General features: G+C 46.4%; 1 protein-coding gene across 3 annotated transcripts in view; it reads left to right on the forward strand.

Moving 5' to 3' along the window:
- The window catches only part of LOC144696132 (digestive cysteine proteinase 2-like), a 440,777-nt gene that overhangs the window by 393,271 nt on the left and 22,941 nt on the right, over positions 1 to 24,565 (forward strand). For all 3 annotated transcript variants that reach the window (XM_078567471.1, XM_078567472.1, XM_078567473.1), the window contains 4 exons: positions 11,852 to 12,024; positions 16,299 to 16,539; positions 18,710 to 18,908; positions 21,925 to 22,118. In XM_078567471.1, coding sequence (XP_078423597.1) covers positions 11,852 to 12,024; positions 16,299 to 16,539; positions 18,710 to 18,908; positions 21,925 to 22,118 — 807 coding nt within the window. The remainder of the gene's footprint in view (positions 1 to 11,851; positions 12,025 to 16,298; positions 16,540 to 18,709; positions 18,909 to 21,924; positions 22,119 to 24,565) is intronic.

Genomic DNA, 24,565 nt, shown 5'->3' on the forward strand with positions numbered 1-24,565 from the left:
GAGGGGGCCGGAGTAGGACTGGAACAAGGAATGTTCCACATACCCCATAAAGAGACAGGCATAGCTGGGGCCCATGCGGGTACCCATAGCCACACCTTTTATTTGGAGGAAGTGAGAGGAGTTAAAGGAGAAATTGTTCAGTGTGAGAACAAGTTCAGCCAGACGGAGGAGAGTAGTGGTGGATGGGGATTGTTGGGGCCTCTGTTCAAGGAAGAAGCTAAGGGCCCTCAGACCATCCTGGTGGGGGATGGAGGTGTAGAGGGATTGGACATCCATGGTGAAGAGGAAGCGGTTGGGGCCAGGGAACTGGAAATTGTTGATGTGACGTAAGGTGTCAGAGGAATCACGGATGTAGGTGGGAAGGGACTGGACAAGGGGAGAGAGAAGGGAGTCAAGATAATGAGAAATGAGTTCCGTGGGGCAGGAACAGGCTGACACGATCGGTCTGCCAGGACAGTTCTGTTTGTGGATTTTGGGTAGGAGGTAGAAGCGGGCCGTCCGAGGTTGGGCGACTATCAAGTTGGAAGCTGTGGGAGGAAGATCTCCAGAGGAGATGAGGTCAGTGACAGTCCTGGAAACAATGGCTTGATGTTCTGTGGTGGGGTCATGGTCCAGGGAGAGGTAGGAGGAAACGTCTGCGAGTTGACGCTCAGCCTCCGCGAGGTAGAGGTCAATGCGCCAGACAACAACAGTACCACCCTTGTCAGCGGGTTTGATGACAATGTTGGGGTTGGACCTGAGAGAACGGAGTGCAGTGAGTTCAGAGAGAGACAGATTAGAATGGGTGAGAGGAGCAGAGAAATTGAGACGGCTAATGTCACGCCGACAGTTCTCAATGAAAAGATCAAGAGAAGGTAAGAATCCAGAGGGAGGGGTCCAAGTGGAGGGAGAATATTGGAGGTGGGTAAAAGGATCCGCTGAACGGGGAGAGGACTCCTGCCCAAAGAAGTGAGCACGGAGACGAAGACGGCGGAAGAAGAGTTCAGCATCATGCCGAGCCCGAAATTCATTGAGATGAGGGCGTAAGGGTATGAAACTAAGTCCTTTGCTGAGCACTGAACGTTCAGCATCGGAGAGGGGAAGGTCAGGGGGTATAGTGAATACGCGGCTGGGGCTGGGATTGGAAGATGGGGTGAGGACGGAGGGACAAGCAGGGGTGGAGGGTCCCCGATGGGTGTTGGAGTCGATGAGTTGTTGGAGCTTGCGTTCCTTAGCACTTGAGAGAAAGAGAAAAAGTTTCTTGTTGAGGCGACGGATGAGGCGAAGAATAAAATGAAACTGGGGGCACGCGCAGCTTTGAAAAAGGGTGCGGCGGGAACTGTCCTGGCAGACCGATCGTGTCAGCCTGTTCCTGCCCCACGGAACTCATTTCTCATTATCTTGACTCCCTTCTCTCTCCCCTTGTCCAGTCCCTTCCCACCTACATCCGTGATTCCTCTGACACCTTACGTCACATCAACAATTTCCAGTTCCCTGGCCCCAACCGCTTCCTCTTCACCATGGATGTCCAATCCCTCTACACCTCCATCCCCCACCAGGATGGTCTGAGGGCCCTTAGCTTCTTCCTTGAACAGAGGCCCCAACAATCCCCATCCACCACTACTCTCCTCCGTCTGGCTGAACTTGTTCTCACACTGAACAATTTCTCCTTTAACTCCTCTCACTTCCTCCAAATAAAAGGTGTGGCTATGGGTACCCGCATGGGCCCCAGCTATGCCTGTCTCTTTATGGGGTATGTGGAACATTCCTTGTTCCAGTCCTACTCCGGCCCCCTCCCACAACTCTTTCTCCGGTACATCGATGATTACTTCGGTGCTGCTTCATGCTCTCGTCGGGACCTGGAAAAATTTATTAATTTTGCTTCCAATCTCCACCCCTCCATCATCTTCACATGGTCCATCTCTGACACTTCTCTTCCCTTCCTTGACCTCTCTGTCTCAATTTCTGATGATAGACTGTCCACCAATATCCATTACAAGCCTACCGACTCCCACAGCTACCTCGACTACAGCTCCTCACACCCCGCTTCCTGTAAAGACTCCATCCCATTCTCTCAGTTCCTTCGCCTCCGTCGCATCTGTTCTGATGACGCTACCTTCAAAAACAGCTCCTCGGACATGTCCTCCTTCTTCCTTAACCGAGGTTTTCCATCCACGGTCGTTGACAGGGCCCTCAACCGTGTCCGGCCCATATCCCGCGCATCCTCCCTCACGCCTTCTCCTCCTTCCCAGAAACATGATAGGGTCCCCCTTGTCCTCACTTATCACCCCACCAGCCTCCGCATTCAAAGGATCATCCTCCGCCATTTCCGCCAACTCCAGCATGATGCCACCACCAAACACATCTTCCCTTCACCCCCCTTGACAGCATTCCGTAGGGATCGTTCCCTCTGGGACACCCTGGTCCACTCCTCCATCACCCCCTACTCCTCAACCCCCACTTATGGCACCTCCCCATGCCCACGCAGAAGATGCAACACCTGCCCCTTCACTTCCTCTCTCCTCACCGTCCAAGGGCCCAAACACTCCTTTCAAGTGAAGCAGCATTTCACTTGCATTTCCCCTAACTTAGTCTACTGCATTCGTTGCTCCCAATGCGGTCTCCTCTACATTGGAGAGACCAAACGCAAACTGGGCGACCGTTTTGTGGAACACCTGCGGTCTGTCCGCAAGAAAGACCCAAACCTCCCTGTCGCTTGCCATTTTAACACTCCACCCTGTTCTCTTGCCCACATGTCTGTCCTTGGCTTGCTGCATTGTTCCAGTGAAGCCCAACGCAAACTGGAGGAACAGCACCTCATCTTCCGACTAGGCACTTTACAGCCTTCTGGGCTGAATATTGAATTCAACAACTTTAGATCTTAAACTCCCCCTCCCCCCATCCCCACCCCGTTTCTTTCCCCCCCCCACCCGCCTTTTTTTTCAATAATCTATATAGATTCTTCTTTCCCCACCTATTTCCATTATTTTTAAATCTAAAACTAAAACCTTTAGTCTTTCCACCCCACCCCCACTAGAGCTGTACTTTGAATATCCTGTCTTGCATTCTTAATTAGCACTTTTCTCAGACAAAGACCACCACCTTCAACACCTCTTTGACCCTTTTGTCTCTGACATCTTTTGATTATCTGCTCACACCACACCCTCAATGTGTCTCTTCCCCCCCACCCACCTTAAACCAATTTATATTTCTCCCTTGTTGAAACTATGCTTCAGTTCTGCTGAAGGGCCATGAGGGCTCGAAACGTTGACTGATTTCTTCTCCGCCGATGCTGCCAGACTTGCTGAGTTTTTCCAGGTAATTCTGTTTTTATTTTGATAAGGATGTGGAACTGCCTGACTGAGAAGAATTCCTACAAATTTTTACTTTTTGCAGATTTAGGAATGACGCTACAATTTGGAATTAGCTAATATTGCTGAAAAAAGAGATATGTTATCAAAGCTTTTCATCTTGCACTCATCAAGGCAGATCGCAAGATTACTAACAGTACAGGGATCAACAATTTATACTGCATGAGAAGAGAGTGCTGATTGATTGGCAAGTGGACTCTGAATGATAGAGGTGTTGCCATGGAGAATGCATCAGGGAACATTTAATTCCCAAGTTTTTGTTCAAATTCAAACTAGGCAGGTCGACTCTGATTGGTCAAGGCCTTGCCATGGGGAATGAACCAGGGAAAGGCTGTCCCACAAACTTTTGTTCAGTTGAAAAAGGCGCAATGCATGGACATGCTTCTTCTGTATTCAAAGGAATGTGTGTAAATATGTGGCTTCTAGCATGCATAAGTGAGCCACACTGTGAGCTGATAATCTTAAATTGGTTTTCAGCGCAATTCTTAACACACTCAGGATTGTTTAGCAAGTGCTGTCCAATCGGGGAAATCATATCTAATGGAATTTAACATGTTTGCAATGGAATTTAACAGATTTTGCACATGTTTGCAAAACTCAAGATATAGGGCGGAATTGTCCGGTCCCTTTGGCGTGAGGCATCATAGTGGGCAGGGTGGAACAATAAGGTGAGAAGGCCAAAAATCGGTTCCGTGCCATCAAGAAACCAGTTAGCGATCATCCACTCCACCTGTCAATGGTGGGCCATGTTTCCGGCCGCCGCCCATCGGGAACCTAGTTTCAATACTTTAGCATTCCATTATAAGCCCTGCTCGCCGGAATCATCCCCCCCATGCTGAATCATCTGGGCACATCAGCCTGATTGTATGCCGACGTGTTTCACAACTGTACATAAGTGACGTCCACCTGGTGACCTGAACTCCGAGGGGAACTCTGAGGCGAGTGCACACAGCCTGGCACAACGCTTGCGAGCATCGCCCGTCTGCCATCAAGGAAGAGGCGCTGCACATTCGCAGGGAGCACAGGCAGGTCACTTTTCCCCAGCTGGCTTTCAGTGTGGTGCCGGGGCAAGGGGTCCATTGCAGGTGAGGCCGATGGCGGGGGTGGTGGGGGTGGGTGGTTGGGGGGCAAGGCAGCACTGACTGAAGGAAGTACACAAGCACATGCTGGGGGGAGGGGGGTGTTTGAGGGAAGTGGCCACGCATTTGGAAAAGCTGGTCAAAAGTGAACATTCTTCCACAGCTGAGACTGTTCAGCAGCAGCTCCATTGACAGGCTTGGAGTCCGGCCTCGGAAGCGTTTCTGCCCACTCAGGCAACACAAAAGCATGAAAGTGACACCAAATGCTCCAGAACCTTTCACCCCTTGGGCACAGACTGCAGATTAATGTGCGTTTTAGGGGGCAACAGAACAATTGGCCAACTGGGTAAGTTGTAGAATCCCCTTGTGAAAGGTGGCCATGGTGCAGTCACTGGTGGAGACGCTCACAGCTCCTGGCAATGTCTTTATTCAGGTTTGGACCAGTATCCATCATTCCAGCTAACAGCGCAGCCTTGCAGTGCAGGTTAGGAGAATGCCTGTGCCTGAGCTGAGAGCACAGCATTCAGTCCAATGGGCAAAGCTGCTGCCAATCGGTCAAGTGAAGTGGGGTGGAGGTGGGTGGGGTTTCGGACAGCCAATGAGCGCACTACACACTGGCCATCCAAGTGGTGGCCAGCACTTTCTGGCATGGGTAAAGGGGCCTTCAGACTTAACCAAGAGAGGTTCTTAGGATACATATACTGACCCATGCATCTCTCTCTTTGACCCTGCAGGAGGAGAACATCAGGATCATGGAGCCTGGTGATTTACCGGTATGCCTCTTGGCTTACAGAGAGCAGAGAAGAAGAAAAGAGCAGTGGAGGCACGTAAAGGGAGGAACACCTCTCTCAAGATGAAGGAGCGGCAGGGTCTGCAGTGCACGCAGTTGAAGATCCACAGAGAGCCGAGGATTGTAGGCACTTCGCTAGACCCAGAGTCTATAGATGGCTCTTGTCATTCCTGCAGATGAGAGAGAACCAGTGTCACCGAAGACTGCGCATGTCTAGGGAACTGGTTGGTCACATGCCACCTGCTGCAGGATTTGGTGCTAGGGAAACTTGAAGGGCGTCCATTGCCAGTGGCGGTGAAAGTGACAGCGGCACTCAATGTTTATGTCAGTGGCTTCTTCCAGGGCTCCACAGGTGACCTGTGAGGGATCTCGCAAGGCTCCACGTACAAGTGTATCCAGGAGGTCACAGACACCATCTTCAGAAGGCACAGAACTTTGTGCATTTTGCCCGGGATCAGGAAAGCCAGGAAGCAAGAGCGCTGGAATATGGGCAGATCTCAGGTTTACCACAGGTGCGGGGTGCCATCGACTGCATTCACGTGGTGGTTAGATCTCTGTGGCAATAAGCAGTCAACTGTGTCAGCCAGAAGGGCTCACTGAATGTTCAGCTGGAGTGCGACCACCACAAACGCATCCTACAGGACTGCGCACGATTCCCAGGGAGCGTCCACGATGCCTACATCCTTAGCAGGTCTCAGATCCCTGACATCTTCCAGGGTCCACAGAGGCTGCAGGGTTGGCTCCTTGGGAACAAGGGCCACCCACAGAGGCCGGGGCTGATGACACCCATGTGGGTGCAGCAGAGCGACGGTATAACAAGGCTAATGCTGCTAGCCATTGCATTGGCCAGACGGGCAGGTGTGCTTGGGAGGCCCCCATAGCCACAAGATTTGTGGAGGATGATGACAAGACACAATGAGGACAGTCCAGACACCTTGCATCTGTGAACATTTGACTCCTGTGTGGCCTATGGCAGCACACATACCCTCGTCCTAATGTCATGGAGATGCAGCAGAGGCCCTAATAGTCGCTAGATTCCAGGAGAATGATGATGACATGCAGTGAGGACACTCGATAGGTCTTCACATAGCCTCTGAGAATGTCTGACTCCTGTCTGGCTGGGGGCAGCTCACTTGTGCTCTGTGATCAGGGTCGTATCATGGAGATGCAGACGTGAAACTTTAAATGCACCTGATCCTTTATCAGCCTTCAGCACCTGACCCCCTTCAGGAGCACAGTGCCACTGGTGTGATGGGGGCCAGCCCCACCTCAAAGGTGCTGAGAGCACAGAGAGTATGACGTAACTCTGTGAAGCCTGCTCATGACATTCTGGCAGCAGTGACCAGCAGCATCAAGGTGCAACATCACTAATATGTGCATGGAGTGTGAGGCTGGACCATCACTGTGGTCTGAAGGCTGCACAGAGCACAGGGAAGAGGCCCTGGACTGGGATATCTGCCTTTATCTTCTGCAGGAACCAAGGACTCACATCTGAGTGACACGAACACTGCTCATCAGAACAAGGAACCATAGGCAAGGAGACGTTCTTGGGACTTTATTTACAACCGTGAACATTATGTACAAGTGATTAACACCCATGCTCAGGCTGCTCATCTTCTTAACTTTCCTAACCCTGCCGCTACGTCTTGGTGCTCCCCCCGACATCCACAGCCTGCTGACTGCTACGCCCTGTCTGTGATGACCTTGATGGGTGTCCTCTGGAGGGCCGGGACCGCAAGGGGCCCGGCCTGCTTTGGGTGTCCTGCTGGGGGCCAGCTGCACCCACCTCGGCCTGTGGAGCTGCAGCTGCGGGGGTCACAGGAAGAGGGGATTTAGATTGGCCGGACATTCCCGGAGTCACCTGAGTGGATGGCACCAGGGTGTCGAGCAGCTGGTCCTCCTCCCTATGGGTGCCCAACGGTCCCTTGCTGACTCCATGAGGAGAAGGGTAAATGGATTAAGATCGAGCTGCCCCGCATCCATCTCATGTTGACACTGTTGGAGGCCAACTATGGCATCAGCGATGGAGTTCAGCCCATGCAGCAGTACAGGAGCGATGTCCTGGACCAAGATCTCCATGCCAGCTGCCATCCTACCAGTGTTGACCTCAGTGCATTGGCATGCTGGCGCCAACACCTCAGACTGAAGGCAGACAGACTCGTCCATTGTGGCTTGCAATCTGAGGAGTGCAGCGGACATCCCTTCCTGATGTTCCCGAGTTTGCCTTTGCAGCTCCAGCAACTGTGACATGACCGAGTCCAGAGGCTCCTCATCTGACTCGGACTCAGTGGATTTCTGGGCACCATATTTAAAGGCCGCCCCTGCACAGAGCTAGCTCTAAGGGATTGGAAGCTGCTGGAAAGTCACGGCTGCCAAAGGGATGAAACATGCTGCCCTCAAATTTAGTGACGCCTCCCTTGGGTGCCTACTAGACGCAGTGGGGGCCCACCGTGAAGTCTTATACCCCAGCTCCGCGCAAAATCCATCAAGCAAAGTCATTGATCGAACATGGGAGGCAGTGGCAGTGGTGGTCCGAGTGCCAGAAACCTGGGAAGTCCCTGCCTCCACCTGCTGTGGATCAGAAAGTGCGATGTGCTCACCAGATTGTGATCCTGAGGACACGATAAAACTAGATCCCACCGAGGTGTGTGTCTTTGCACTGGTGGAGGGCGTGGGTGATGCTGTGATGGGAATTCAATTAGGTTGTCATCAGATTCTTCTTCGGAGGTGTCCTGGGGGCTTGAGTCGAGGACCAGGCTCGTGGGCCCCTTGGCTGCTTCCCTGATGTGCCTATGAAAGCAAGGAGGGATAATTAGTGCCTGGCAGGGGACTGCGGAACAGGGGAACTGACTCACAGCATGGCTGTCTGATGGATGTTGCACTGCTGCATCCTCACTTGGTTGAGCAGCGCTGATCTCACCGTCGGCACAGGACTGGTCCAGATCCTCGCGGCCAGCTGGATGGCTCTGTTTTCGAATTCTGTGAGGACAATGATGTTGGTTACTCCTGTACCAGTCTGCGACCTCTACCTTTTGTTGTGTGCCAGCTTGTTCTGCATGAAGACAGAGAGAGTGTAAGCAGGACACCTGGCAGACCAGATAATACGTATGCCGGGCATGTGTGGGTGGTGAGTGATGCCATGGATGGGATGAGGACATGATCCACAGGGCAGATGAAGGTGTGTGTGAGAGAATAAATTGTGATGCCCCTTGAACTGGCAGTGAGTGGGATCCCTGTGGATGTGTGATGGGTTTGTGAGTGTGTGAGTTGAGAGTGATGAGAAGAGTGACTTACCCTGGTGGAATGGAAGAGACCATTCATCCTCTTTTGGCACTGGGGGGGCTGTCCTCTTTTGCAAGGCATTGGTGCTGACCACCGCTGCTACTGCCTCCGATGCTAGATTGGTGGCTTTGCTTGATGGCTTTCACCCTGAGGGGTGGGTAGAGGACTTCACGATGGGTCTCTGCTAAACCGAGTAGGTGCCCAAGGGAGGCATTGCTAAATTTGAGGGCAACATGTTTCCTCCCTTTGGCAGCCATGACTTTCCAGCGGCTTTTGATCCCTTAAAATATGGGGCCTGGATTATTGAAGGCTGAGGTGACAGTGGGGTAGGCAAATCAGAGGCTGACCCGCCAGCGATCCCGAGTGTTTCCCATGAATCCATTATTAATGAGGCAGGACGCGCTGGGAATGGGACTTTACTGTGCAAAAACCTGCCATTGCAGCCAGTGGGTAAAACAACCTTTTTCATGCCTGCTACTGTGCTTAGCGCAAATCTGGGACGATTCTGCCCATAATTTCCAACATTAGATGTGATTCTACGATTGGACAGCACCTACTAAACAACCCTGACTGTACTAAGAATTACACTGAAAACCAATTTAAGACTCAGCCAGGCTCACAGTGTGGCCCACATACACATGCTGGAAGCCACAGCAATTAACCCACAGGGCCCTGTGTTTGCAGACAGGAGGAGCATGTCCACGCATTGCACCTTTTCAACTAAACAAAAGCTTGGGGAACAGCCATTCTCTGGTTCATTCTCCATGGTAAGGCCTTGACCAGACTTGACCTGCCTGGTTTGATTTTGAACAAAAGCTTGGCAGTTAACTGTTCTCTGCTGCATTCTCCATGGCAATACCTCTACCAATCACAGTCCACTTGCCAACCAATCAGCACTCTCTTCCCTTGTAGTATAAATTTTTCTCCCTTTTAATGTGTAATCTTGCAATCCATCCTGATGAGTGCAAAATGAACAGTTTAGGCAACATGTCTCTTTTTTCAGCAATACTCAAATTAGCTAATAGTAGAATTGTTGAACATGACATATTATTGTGTCAAGGTTGTTAGCATCTGATGATTATTTCATTAAAACCTCCCAGTTTATGTCAGCAAATGGATAAAATTGTTTTAAAAATATTGTGGCCATTTATAATGATAAAGTAGCACTTGAATCCCATCCCCCATAATTATCACTGTATTGTGATGACTCTGTATTATGTATGACTCCAAACACTGGTTGGAGTCATACCTAGCACAAAGGAAGATGGTTGTGGTTGTTGGAGGTCAGTCGTCTCAGCTCCAGGACATCACTGCAGGAGTTCCTCAGAGTAGTGTCCTCAGCCCAACTATCTTTAGCTGCTTCATCAATGACCTTCCTTCCATCATAAGACCAGAAGTTCGCTGATGACTGGACAATGTTCAGCACCATCCGCAACTCCTCAGATACTGAAGCAGTCCATGTCCAAATGCAGCAAGACCTGGACAATATCCAGGCTTGGGCTGACAAGTGGCAAGTAACATTCGCACTACACAAGTGCCAGGCAATGACCATCTCCAACAAGAGAGAATCTAACCATCACCTCATGATGTTCAATGGCATTACCATCATTGAATCCCCCACCATCAACATCCTGGGGGTTACCATTGACTAGAAACTGAACGGGACTAGCCATATAAATACTGTAGCTATATGAGCAGGTCAGAGGCTAGGAATCCTGCGATGAGTAACTCACCTCCTGACTCCTCAAAGCCTGTCCACCATCTACAAGGCACAAGCCAGGAGTGTGATGGAATACTCCCCACTTGCCTGGATGAGTGCAGCTCCCACAACACTCAAGAAGCTTGACACTGTCCAGGACAAAGCAGCCCGCATGATTGGCACCACATCCACAAACATTCACTCCCTCCACCACCAAGGCACAGTAGCAGCAGTGTGTACCATCTACAAGATGCACTGCAGCAACTCACCAATGCTGCTTAGACAGCACCTTCCAAACCCACACCTAGAAGGACAAGGGCAGCAGATAGATGGGAATACCACCACCTGGAAGTTCTCCTCCAAGTCACTCACCATCCTGATTTGGAAATATATCATCGTTCCTTCACTGTCGCTGGGTCAAAATCCTGGAACTCCCTTCCTAACAGCACTGTGGGTGTACCTACACCACATGGACTGCAGCAGTTCAAGAAGGCAGCTCACCACCACCTTCTCAAGGGCAACTAGGGATGGGCAATAAATGCTGGCCCAGCCAGCGACACCCACATCCCGTGAATGAATAAAAAAAAAGAATCAAGTTTAAAAAAAAAAAGTTTCCTGATTAAATTAAGGGAAAACTCAACTTGACCAACCTTACCCAGTTTCCCAAGACAGTATTGACAGAGGATCGGGAGTAAGCTGTCTGCGCAACTTCTCAATTGACAAATGTCATAGGAAGATAGGGAATCTTAGAAAAAGAAGAAAATGTGATTCTGGGAACCAGAGTCAGTTAGAACTTATTGAATGAGTTTGTTTAAAACCCTGGAGTTCATGGTGAAAGCAATGGTCCAATTTGAAGAAATTGTGAAAGTTTTAATTTCATAATTTAAGAACATGAGAATAGGAGCAGAAGCAGACAACACTGCCCCTTCAGCGTGCTCCCCCGTTCAATAAAATCACGACTGCTTTTCTAGCTCAGCTTCATCTTCCTATCCCCTTAATTCCCTGAAAGTCCAAATTCTATCAATCTCTATCTTGAATGTATTCACCATTGCGGGGATGGTGGTGTAATGGTAATGTCACTGGACTAGTAATCCAGAAAAAAATCAGCTGAGCATCCACAGCTCCCTGAGATGGAGAATTCCAAAGATTCACAAGCCTCTGAGTGAAGAAACTTCTCATCATCTCAGTCCTAAATGGCCAACCTCTTATTCTAGGGCTGTGACTGTAACCCCAAGATCTAGAAATTTCTGTCGACATTGATCTCATCATAAACACAAAACCAAAATACTGCAGAAGTTGGAAATCTGAAATAAAAACACAAAATGCTGGAATTATTGGGCAGGTCAGGCAGCATTAGTAGAGAGCAAAACAGAATTAATGTTTCAGATCGATGGCCTATCACCGATATTATCATGCCAAGTTGAAGTATAAACTGTTCTTTAATCTTCCTGATGAGTAATTACTTTTGAAATGTAGCTACTTGTTATTACTCTAGTTCTGTAAAATCCCACAATAAATATATACAGGTTGTTTCTGAGTGGAAGTTTAGTGGGTGCAAACAATAGGCTTGATAGTGATCCGCTCACAGCTGTCCTTTACTATTGCTATTTTTAATTGGAAACTTATAAACAGATTCTTTCCAATTTGACAGGCCAGGTTATAACTCTGCAGCATGGATTTGAAAAGCCGCATGGAATTAGTTACAAGGTTTCTCCAGAGACGACAGAAACTGAGATAAATGTTATCAAATGCTTCCAAGTAAATGGAACCATCGATGATCCAATCCTTCCACAGTCTGTCTTTCCAAGTTTGGAGGGCTTTCAGGTAAGAATGTTGTAACATCTACTAAAGCTTAGAATTTAGCTGAAAATTAAGTTGAAATAAGGAGAACATCAAAATCAGAATTTGTAAAAGGAAACAAAGGAAATATAATTAAAGGCAAGAAAATACTAACAAGAAATATGAAGAGCTAAAGGGGTATAATGGAGTTTGGGGAAGGGAAATATCAGGTGGTTGAACAGATAACTCAATGAGAGAGAGAGGGTAATGTTAATGTTACAGTCCAGTCACAATGAAGCGCATTCTGTAGTTGTAAGTGAGAGCATCTGTTACTAACTGGGGAAAAGTTAGGGCATTATTCTTAAGTATATATAAGAACCAGTTTTCACCTGTGGAAAAGGGAGTCTGTGCCTCTGTCCTCTGGGTTTTGTAAATAAACATATGTTAAGGACAAAACAAAAACAGAATTACCTGGAAAAACTCAGCAGGTCTGGCAGCATCGGCGGAGAAGAAATCAGTTAACGTTTCGAGCCTTCATGGCCCTTCGGCAGAACTGAAGCATAGTTAGAAGAAGGGAGAAATATAAACTGGTTTAAGGTGGGTGGGGGGGTGGGGGGCGGGGGGGTGGTGGGGGGTGGTGGGGGGGGAGAGAGAGACACATTGAGGGTGTGGTGATTGTGGAGATGAGCAGATAATCAAAAGATGTCACAGACAAAAGGGTCAAAGAGGTGTTTTGTCTGAGAAAAGTGCTAATTAAGAATGGAGGACAGGATATTCAAAGTACAGCTCTAGTGGGGGTGGGGTGGAAAGGCTAACAAGGTTTTAGTTTTAGATTTAAAAATAATGGAAATAGGTGGGGAAAGAAGAATCTATATAAATTATTGAAAAAAAAGCGGGTGGGGGGGGAAAAGAAACGGGGTGGGGATGGGGGGAGGGGGAGTTTAAGATCTAAAGTTGTTGAATTCAATATTCAGCCCAGAAGGTTGTAAAGTGCCTAGTCGGAAGATGAGGTGCTGTTCCTCCAGTTTGCGTTGGGCTTCACTGGAACAATGCAGCAAGCCAAGGACAGACATGTGGGCAAGAGAACAGGGTGGAGTGTTAAAATGGCAAGCGACAGGGAGGTTTGGGTCTTTCTTGCGGACAGACCGCAGGTGTTCCGCAAAGCGGTCGCCCAGTTTGCGTTTGGTCTCTCCAATGTAGAGGAGACCGCATTGGGAGCAAAGAATGCAGTAGACTAAGTTAGGGGAAATGCAAGTGAAATGCTGCTTCACTTGAAAGGAGTGTTTGGGCCCTTGGACGGTGAGGAGAGAGGAAGTGAAGGGGCAGGTGTTGCATCTTCTGCGTGGGCATGGGGAGGTGCCATAAGTGGGGGTTGAGGAGTAGGGGGTGATGGAGGAGTGGACCAGGATGTCCCGGAGGGAACGATCCCTACGGAATGCCGTCAGGGGGGGTGAAGGGAAGATGTGTTTGGTGGTGGCATCATGCTGGAGTTGGCGGAAATGGCGGAGGATGATCCTTTGAATGCGGAGGCTGGTGGGGTGATAAGTGAGGACAAGGGGGACCCTATCATGTTTCTGGGAAGGAGGAGAAGGCGTGAGGGCGGATGCGTGGGATATGGGCCGGACACGGTTGAGGGCCCTGTCAACGACCGTGGATGGAAAACCTAGGTTAAGGAAGAAGGAGGACATGTCAGAGGAGCTGTTTTTGAAGGTAGCGTCATCAGAACAGATGCGACGGAGGCGAAGGAACTGAGAGAATGGGATGGAGTCTTTACAAGAAGCAGGGTGTGAGGAGCTGTAGTCGAGGTAGCTGTGGGAGTCGGTAGGCTTGTAATGGATATTGGTGGACAGTCTATCATCAGAAATTGAGACAGAGAGGTCAAGGAAGGGAAGAGAAGTGTCAGAGATGGACCATGTGAAGATGATGGAGGGGTGGAGATTGGAAGCAAAATTAATACATTTTTCCAGGTCCCGACAAGAGCATGAAGCAGCACCGAAGTAATCATCGATGTACCGGAGAAAGAGTTGTGGGAGGGGGCCGGAGTAGGACTGGAACAAGGAATGTTCCACATACCCCATAAAGAGACAGGCACAGCTGGGGCCCATGCGGGTACCCATAGCCACACCTTTTATTTGGAGGAAGTGAGAGGAGTTAAAGGAGAAATTGTTCAGTGTGAGAACAAGTTCAGCCAGACGGAGGAGAGTAGTGGTGGATGGGGATTGTTGGGGCCTCTGTTCAAGGAGGAAGCTAAGGGCCCTCAGACCATCCTGGTGGGGAATAGAGGTGTAGAGGGATTGGACATCCATGGTGAAGAGGAAGCGGTTGGGGCCAGGGAACTGGAAATTGTTGATGTGACGTAAGGTGTCAGAGGAATCACGGATGTAGGTGGGAAGGGACTGAACAAGGGGAGAGAGAAGGGAGTCAAGATAACGAGAAATGAGTTCCGTGGGGCAGGAACAGGCTGACATGATCGGTCTGCCAGGACAGTTCTGTTTGTGGATTTTGGGTAGGAGGTAGAAGCGGGCCGTCCGAGGTTGGGCGACTATCAAGTTGGAAGCTGTGGGAGGAAGATCTCCAGAGGAGATGAGGTCAGTGACAGTCCTGGAAACAATGGCTTGATGTTCTGTGGTGGGGTCATGGTCCAGGGAGAGGTAGGAGGAAATGTCTGCGAGTTGACGCTCAGCCTCCGCGAGGTAGAGGTCAATGCGCCAGACAACAACAGTACCACCCTTATCAGCGGGTTTGATGACAATGTTGGGGTTGGACCTGAGAGAACGGAGTGCAGTGAGTTCAGAGAGAGACAGATTAGAATGGGTGAGAGAAGCAGAGAAATTGAGATGGCTAATGTCACGCCGACAGTTCTCAATGAAAAGATCAAGAGAAGGTAAGAATCCAGAGGGAGGGGTCCAAGTGGAGGGAGAATATTGGAGGTGGGTAAAAGGTATGTTAAGGACAGACTGGCTCCAGATTCCTCCTTCACTTAGAGAATGAGCCAGCGAATTTTATCAGTAATGGCAGCGAAGGTATGGTAGGAAGAGGAATGAAACAACATGGGAGCAAGGCTTTTGGAGGAAATTATGAGTGATTGAGGAAGAAAGATAGAAGAGTTTCCAAGAGCTAAATCTCTAAACCTTCCCCACCTGCACCTCACCTCCACGCAGTACCAACCACCAACTCTCACCCAAAAGGAAAGAACAAAAAATTGACAGAGAGAAAGAAAAAGAAGAGTTGGGAAGGGGAAGAAGAAAGACAAAAGAGAAAGAGAACCAACATAAAACAGCAGAGGGAGGGATATCCTGCAATTTATGAGCAATTCCCCGGGTGACTGTGGATTACCATATCCCTTAGTCCCTTTGGTTAATGAATACCTATCAATCTCAATTTTAAAATTAACATTTGAATTAGCATCATTTGCAGGAGACAGTTGCCAAACTTCTGCCACCTTTGGGTAGAAATTAATGTCCTCCCCTGTGGCGACTTTAGTGGCGGGGGTATTTAATCGGCTGGAAAGGGCGCTGGGTGGCAAGCCCTCTGCCATCCCACCTCCATCCCAATTAAGTCCATGGGGGAAGGCCCATGGACAGCTTTCCCATCCATTGCCAATTGAGGGTCTTAAGTGGGCAAAAACTCCGTTGTTTCAATTGATCGCCATGCTCTGCTCATTAACCGAAGAACACATCAGAAGTGAACTCATTCACTTGAGTCTCAATGATGCCAGCTCTATCTACCCACCTTAATTGTTTTCCCTGTGCTAATGCTAATCTGCCTGTACTGACATCACATGGAGATTAGCATGAGTGGAGAACATTGTTTTCTTTCTCTAACTACCAATGGTCTTTGGTTAAAGGACTGTCGATAGTATGGGTTTTTAGTCAAAGGGCTACAATATTTCCCCATGAAGTGAAAAGATTCATGCTGCCACCTGAAACCCAGTTCTCGGGAGGACATTTTCAACACTTTTAACTACTGCTGTCCACTAGCATTTTAATTATGCTACAGGCTTAGCAGTCCTGATGTGAGTGCAGACAGATTAGTTTCAGCACAGCTAAAACAAGCAGAGGTGAAACAATTGTTTCTGGATTGTCCAAGAACCAGCAGTGACCAGCTCACCAGTTAATACCAGTTTCTTCAATGTGGTCAGCTTGTCTTTTTACTTCAGTGAAAAAGCGCAAAGAAACAATCGCCTTATGAACAAGGAATGCAGATGTTTCAGGATTTGTATTAAACGCTAGAGGTAAGTGAAGTTAACTTTCAGTATCATGTTTTGAACTTATCCGCAGTTGTGGTGTGATCATGTATTTTAATGTCAATCTTTGTAGTTCATAAAAGAAGAGGAATATAAGGGACATCACTGCAGCATATGGCAAAATGTTACTTATGAGAATAAAAAGAAGAATACTTACACCGTTTGGATCACCAATTCTACAAATGGTCCCGTTCCTGTCCATTATGAAATGAAGGGATACAACACCTTGTTTGGCTCACATTATGACAAATATGAATTTGATTATGGGACTATGCATCTTAATGTGGACCCAAATATCTTCAAACTTCCTGAAGGTAAAGATTTTGACAGGTTACTACAGGTAATCATGAAGATAAGGAATGTTGATGTTAGCAGAGAATATTTCCCCGTCTTGGTCAGGTGGTGTGAGAGCCAAGCACTTCTACTTGAGATCAGATGCCAAGTGATGCTGCCATTGACCACTGATGTATGTGACTGGGTCTCCAATTATTCTTCCTGTTTGTGTTATTCAGTTTGAGGAAGTTTGAGCTTAATGCATGATTATTCAAACCAGACCAAATATTCAAACCTTCCATTTACATTTGTTTCTACTGATTATCTCATCAGCTTTTTTTTTGATTAGGAGGAATTGAAAGGTAACCTGTTCTATTTTTTTAAAGGTTACAAATTAGCAGATTTTGGTGTAGCTCTGGCTGTTTTTAATTCTGTCCCAAATTGGCACTTACACTGTCCAAATGAGAGTGATCAGTGACTCCAGGTTAGCTCTTCTTATCATGAAACATTTCAAGAATCAATGAATGCAATTTTCATTCTTCAACTTTTGAAAAGATTAATGACTCCTTGTAAAGGTGTTATACAGCAAAGGTGTTATACATAACAAATTGTTTTGAGGAGAGAAAAGTAATATGATTTTTAAGGTAAAATTGTGGATCAAAGCAGCATTATCAGAAATTAAAGCTGGGGCATAAATTTTTAATATGTACATTTCGAGGTGTGAGATAGTTAACGAACCAAACTAGGCAGTTGAATATTTCTACAACTTCAGTAGCTATGTAAATGAAAATAGAAGAATAGAACTGGGGAGATGCGGATTTTACTTTGGGTACAGATTAACTTTCTGTTGGGTATTTTATTGGAACTGTTCTTGGATATTTTATATGTCACAGTGAATCTGAACAAGATGTTATGGACAGTGGTGAGAGAGAACTGAAACTCCCATTCCGTTCCTTTACTGTCCGTATTCAGTGTATTTTTGAAATGGAAGAAGTGTGTGATTTTAACCACCAAGTGTGTGGTCATTTGAATAACCACAACAAGCTTTCCATGGGTTTAAATCAAGAGGATTATTTATTCACATGTTCACCCTGAAAATCTAATGCTTTGTCACTCACACACGCACTCGAGGAAAATACAGTTAAAGAGGATAGTACACATTAACAAGTTATAAACAAAAGAATAGTTTGTACATCACGTGATTTGCTTATGCTGCAGGACTGATGAAAAAGGTGTTTCTTTTCCACTCCAGAAGTGCAGTTAGGTGGATTCAATAAGCAAAGTCATATATCAAAGTCATTGCAGGATTCTCGCAAGAGGTGGATTTTCAGCAGGTCACCAAGTTCGTTGCTTGTAGACTTATAACTAAGCGGTCAGTTGTCCATACTGGTGGACTTGAAAAGGAATAGGCTTGGAGACATTAAGATGTTGTAGTCTCTGTGTTGTTGCCTTTGCTGTTGCTGCTACTGGCTTTGCAGTTGTTGTTTTCAGACTGATGACTTTCTCCCTGGTTCTTGGGGGGATAAGATTAATAATCTGCAATTGGTTTCGATCATGTGACCACATGGTCAATTACTTCTATTGTCCAATCAGAATGATTTGAAGTTAGGAGCCATTGCTACAAAATGGAAAATGAATAATAGTCATTCACACCTACTTATGACGAACTGGTTCTCTGCAGTTCCCTTTGTTAAGTTTCAAGCTCAGAGATAGTGTGTGTCTAGGTGTCCATAGATTTTGAGTTTTTGGTAAGTTCACAAACTTTTGTGTGTAGTGTGAAGTGTGAATTCCACAAATAGTTTTCACCTTGGTATGTCCATTCAAGGCAGGCACTCAAACCAGGGTCATTCAGTTAGGAATTTTCCAGAGATCTGGGATCATACTGAATCTGTGTATATGTTGCAAAGGTTACCTAACCCTCAATAGCCATCTTAGCAGCTTTTTGGTGTCCATTTTTAAAAGAAAAGGCAGTTCCAGAAAATTCTATACTGCATACAGTCACGTTTAAAGTTATGAACTATGGTATGCCTTTACTGGGCATGACAAAGGTGAAGCACTAAGCTGTCAAGGAGACTACATTTATACAAGCTATACATTCACTGATTTTGTAATGCAGAATGTAGCATTTGTCATGCTCATCCTAATAAAAATACTAAGAATGCTAGAAACCTGAACGGATTTTTATTGATCTTGTTGATTTGTTTATAACAGGTTTGTCTTGTGAAGGTTTCACTGGTCCTGGAGTAGAACACAGAATTCTGGCCAATCCCATTCAGGATTTAGTTACCACAGATAAGGAAGACCAGGCTCACCATTTGTTTCAGCATTATAAGGAGAAGTTTAAGAGAGACTATGAGAATGATGATGAGGAACATGACTTGAGAAGAACCACTTTTATTCACCATATGAGGTAAAGTTGACCCTGACATTGTGGAAAGCCATTACTGTTGATGGTGGGTCTGGGCACAAGTATAATGAATCCTGTTACCGTCTTTCTCTGGGATATTTACTTCAATCCTTCTTGAATTTGACTATACTGATGATCTTTGCTGCTTTGATTTGTTTTTATTCATTCACGGGATGTGGGCTTTGCTGGCTGGGCCAGCATTTATTGCCCATCCCTAGTTGCCTTTGAGAAGGTGGTGGTGAACTGCCTTCTTGAACCGCTGCAGGCCATGTGGTGCAGACACACCCACAGTGCTGTTAAGGAGGGAGTTTCAGGATTTTGACCCAACGACAGTGAAGGAACGGTGATATATTTCCAAGTCAGGATGGTGAGTGGCTTGGAGGGAAACTTCCAGGTGATGAGGTTCCCATGTGTCTGCTGCCCTTGTCCTTCTAGATGATAGTGGTCGTGGGTATGGAAGATGCTGTCTAAGGAGTCTTGGTGAATTCCTGCAGTGCATCTTGTAGATGGTAGTTGCCACTGTACGTTGGTGGTGGAGGGACAATGTTTGTGAATGGGGTGCCAAACAAGTGGACTGCTTTGTCTCGGATGGTGTCAAGCTTCTTGAGTGTTGTTGGAGCTGCACTCATCCAGGCAAGTGGAGAGTATTCCATCACACTCCTGACTTGTGCCTTGTAGATGGTGCATTTCTAATTCTAAATAATCTTGCAAAATGGATAAAAGCAATCGTTGTACATTAAACGCTAATCCATTGTCAAAACATCTTTGTGCTGCTTAAACTTGAAAGGCACTTCATAGACATGAGCATTAGTTTTATAGTATCCTTTTCGATTGTCTTTCGGGCATCAGCTCTTGAAGAAGAAATATTGCATTCCGCAGAGTTAATGGGACATGAATGGCAAATAATCCAACAACCTGCTTCTCTCCTAAGCAGCAATTTATTACATCTGTTGTGGGTTCAAATTGAGGAAGCGGGGAGGCTGCAGAAGGATTTAGACGGGTTAGGAGAATGGGCAAAGAAGTGGCAGATGGAATACAATGTGGGTAAGTGTGAGGTCATGCACTTTGGTAGGAAGAATAGAGGCATAGACTATTTTCTAAATGGGGAGAGAATTCAGAAATCTGGAGTGCAAAGGGACTTGGGAGTCCTAGTCCAGGATTCTCTTAAGGTTGACTTGCAGGTTGAGTCGGTAGTTAGGAAGGCAAATGCAATGTCGGCATTTATTTCGAGAGGCCTAGAATATAAAAGCAGGGATGTGCTGCTGAGGCATTATAAGGCTCTGGTAAGACCACATTTAGAATATTGTGAGCAATTTTGGGCCCCGTATCTCAGGAAGGATGTTCTGGCTCTGGAGAGGGTCCAGAGGAGGTTCACGAGAATGATCCCAGGAATGAAAGGCTTAACATATGAGGAATGTTTGAGGATTCTGGGTCTATACTTGATGGAGATTAGGAGGGGGGATCTGATTGAAACTTACAGAACACTGAAAGGCCTGGATAGAGTGGACGTGGGGAAGATGTTTCCATTAGTAGGAGAGACTAGGACCCGAGGGCACAGCCTCAGAGTAAAGGGAAGACCTTTTAGAACAGAGATGAGGAGAAACTTCTTTAGCCAGAGAGTGGTGAATCTATGGAATTCATTGCCACATTAGGCTGTGGAGGCCAGGTCATTGAGTGTATTTAAGACCGAGATAGATAGGTTCTTGATTGGTAAGGGGATCAAAGGTTACGGGGAGAAGGCGGGAGATTGGGGTTGAGAAACTTATCAGCCATGATTGAATGGCGGAGCAGACTCGATGGGCCAAATGGCCTAATTTCTGCTCCTATGTCTTATGGTCTTATGGTCTGAACCCCACTCCAGGACTTTAGTACAAAAATCCAGACAGACATTCCAGTTCAGTACTGAAGGAATATTGCACAATCAGAGGTACCAACATTTAGGTGGATGTAAAAGATCCCATGGCACTATTTTGAAGAGCATGGGAGTTATTCCCAGTGTCCTGCCAATACTTATCCCTCGATCAACATCACAAAAAAAATGATCTGATCATTATCACATTGCTGATATGAGGTCTTGCTGTGCACAAATTGGCTGTTCTACATGACAACACTGACTACATTTCAAAAATATTACTTCATTGGCTATAAAGCACCTTGAGACATCCTGTAGCCATGAAAATCACGATACAAAGCAAGACTTTTTTTTATTTCAAGAAAGATCCAACACAACAACACAGCATCTCATGATACCCTACAACACTTTACAACTAATGGGTTACTTTACAAGTTCAGTCACAATTGTTATGGAGGTAAACACAGAGTTAATGCTGCACACAGCAAGGTTTTACAAAGAATAAATGACCGGATAATTCCTGCCTGGTAGTGATGCCAGAGATACTTGGACGAGGGGAACTCTCTTCTCTTATTGGATTTTTGAAAGGCCACCTCAGCAGGATAATGAAGCTTTGATTTAACATTTCTTTTGAAAAGTGGCATCGTTCCCCCAAAACTGCAGTGAAATGTCAACTCAAGACCACAGTGGGGCTTAAACCCAAGACTCAAAGTTAAAAGGATTCCCAGTCTGCAAGCTGACACATAGATACAGAGTGTGAGACAGTGAGAAAGATCTTTCTGTAATGCCTCACCCACCAGCCTACTCTGAGGTAAAGATGTAATCCACCTTAACACACAGATATGTTTCAAAATGGAGCATTGTAAATGCATCCTCTCCACCTGAGAAAGACATAACAGAACATAGCATAGAAACCTTACCGAATCTTTTAAAGAAGCTGAAATGTTCAGTAGTTACTGTTGATTTAATAATTGTGACAAAAGATGCAACTAAACTGTTGATATCATCATTTTGATCTGTGGAACCATTAATAACACCATTGGTAGATAAAGCTAGCTGTGGTTTAACATCCATTTGTACGTTTCTATTCCTGCCTCAATCAGGTCATTCTGATAATTATTAGTAATCTATTCCATAAAGCGATTATTTCATTTCTTTGTTTTTAAGGTATATCCATTCAATGAATCGGAAAAATCTAACCTATAAATTGGCAATTAACCATCTCACTGACCGAACTGCGGATGAGACAGCAGCTATGAGAGGGAGACTGAAGAGAACCTTACGAAATAATGGGCTGCCTTATCCTGCAGAGAGTTACGTGCAAGTTGTTGCCCCTGTTAATGTGGACTGGAGGTTGTACGGTATGTAGTTCTGTTCAGTGGGAGCAAAAAGTTACTAATGTGGTTGAGCAATGTACAACATAACAAGATGATTTACTTGAACTATCCAGTGTATGTTATCCTCCCCTTTTACACTCCCTTCCGTCTCTGCCCCCAACCCCATAATTCCCAATCCAAAGAATTAGATTTAGTAACTTCTTTGTACACCTTGAGACAAAAGATCTAAGCTTTCTATTATCCCTTGTGTATATAACTTGTGTTTATATAACACCATTAACATAGTAAAATGTTCCAAGGTACTTCACAGGAGTGATTATGAGTCAAAATTTGACACTGAGCCACCAAAAGCTTGGTCAAAGAGGTAGATTTTAAGGAGTGTCTAAAAGGAAGACAGGTAAAGAGATTGAGAACCTTAGTGAGGGACCCTGGAAGTCATTGCTGCCAATGGTAGAGTGATTAAAATCGGGGATACGCAAGAGGCCAGAATTAGAGGAGCTCAATTTTCTTAGAAGGTTGTGGGTCTGGAGGTGGCAAAGTCATGGAGGGATTTGAAAACAAGAATGCAAACTTTTTAATTGCTAGACCAGAAGCTAATATAGCAGTTGGTACATGACTTGATGGGAAAGGGAGGCGGTGGCATAGTGGTATTCCAGAGACCCAGGGTAATGCTCTGGGGACCTGGATTCAAATCCCACCACAGCAGGTGGTGAAATTGGAATTTGAATTGAAAGAAAATCTGGAATTAAAAGTCTGATGATGACCACAAAACCATTGCTGATTGTCATAAAAACCCATCTGAACTAATGGGTGCGGCGAGATGGGTGGGCTGTGTCCGATCCATATCTCGCACCTCTGCCCTCACGCCTTCCCCTCCCTTCCAGAACCATGATAGAGTCCCCCTTGTCCTCACTTTTCACCCCACCAGCCTCCACATTCAAAGGATCATCCTCTGCCATTTCCGCCAACTGCAGCATGATGTCACTACCAAACACATCTTCCCTTCACCTCCCCCCCCGCCCACCGTCAGCATTCTGCAGGGATCGTTCCCTCTGGGACACCCTGGTCCACTCCTCCATCATCCCCTTCCCATGCAATTGCAGACTGCAACTGCCCCTTTACCTCCTCCCTCTTCACTGTCCAAGGGCCCAAACACTCCTTTCAGGTGAAGCAGCATTTCACTTGCACCTCCTTCAATTTAGTCTACTGCATTCACTGCTTCCAATGCGGTCTCCTCTATATCGGCGACACCAAACGCAGACTGGGTGGCTGCGGAACACCTTCGGTCTGTCTGCAAGCATGACCCAGACCTCCCTGTCGCTTGTCATTTCAACACACCACCCTGCTCTCATGCCCACATGTCCGTCCTTGGCCTGCTGCAATGTTCCAGTGAAGCTCAACGCAAACTGGAGGAACAGCACCTCATCTTCCGATGAGGCACCTTACAGCCTTCCGGACTGAATATTGAGTTCAACAACTTCAGATCATGAACTCTCTCTTCCATCCTCATCCACTTTTTTCTATATTCATTTTTATTTTTTATCCACTTATTTTTATTTTTATCCATTCATCTGTAGTTTTATCCCTTTTTTATTCCATTTTCTACCCTTTTTCCCCCCACCACTGCCCCCTCCCCCCACCCCATCCCCCACAGGGCCATCTGTCACTTGTTCCATGTTGTTCTTTCACACAACGCTACCCTTGTTCTGCTAGAATCACATTCTGCTTTCTTACCTTTACGTCACTATTAGCACCTTTTTTTAGCACTAACCACTACCATTAACACTCCCTTTCTCCTTCAGTTCATCTTTGTCAATGAATAAGAAAAAAAATTGTAATGTAATAAGAAAACTGATGGGGCAGCAGAAAAGTGCAGAGGGAGCATGAAAAAACACTGGTGGGTAAAATAAAGGAAAATCCAAAGGCGTTTTATAAGTATATTAGAGGATAACCAGGGAAAGAGTAGGGCCCATTAGGGACAAAATGGCAATCTGTGTGAGGAGCTGGAAGATGTAGGTGAGGTTTTAAATAAGTACTTTGCATCTGTATTCACTATAGAGAAGAACGATATAGGTATAGAAATCAGGGATGGGGACTGTGATATACATGAACAAATTAGCATTGAGAGGGAGGAGGTATTAATGGTTTTAGCGGGCTAAAAGTGGATAATTCCCCAGGCCCAGATGCGAGTGCAGAGGCCCTGACATTAATTTTCAAATCCTCTCTGGCCACAGGAGAGGTGCCTGGGGGCTGGAGGACATTATTCAAGAAGAGTGGTAGGGATAAACCAGAGAACTATAGGCCAGTGGGGGAAATGTTGAAAAAAATTCTGTGGGACAGAATTAATCTCCACTTGGCAAGGCAAGGATTAATCAAGGATAGTCAGCATGGCTTTGTCAGGGGGAGATCATGTCTAACACATTTGATTGAATTTTTCGAGGATGTGTCTAGGTGTGTAGATGAGGGTAGTG

The sequence above is a fragment of the Cetorhinus maximus genome, chromosome 21 (assembly GCF_964194155.1).
Source record: "Cetorhinus maximus chromosome 21, sCetMax3.hap1.1, whole genome shotgun sequence".
NCBI classification, from domain to species: Eukaryota; Metazoa; Chordata; class Chondrichthyes; order Lamniformes; family Cetorhinidae; genus Cetorhinus; species Cetorhinus maximus.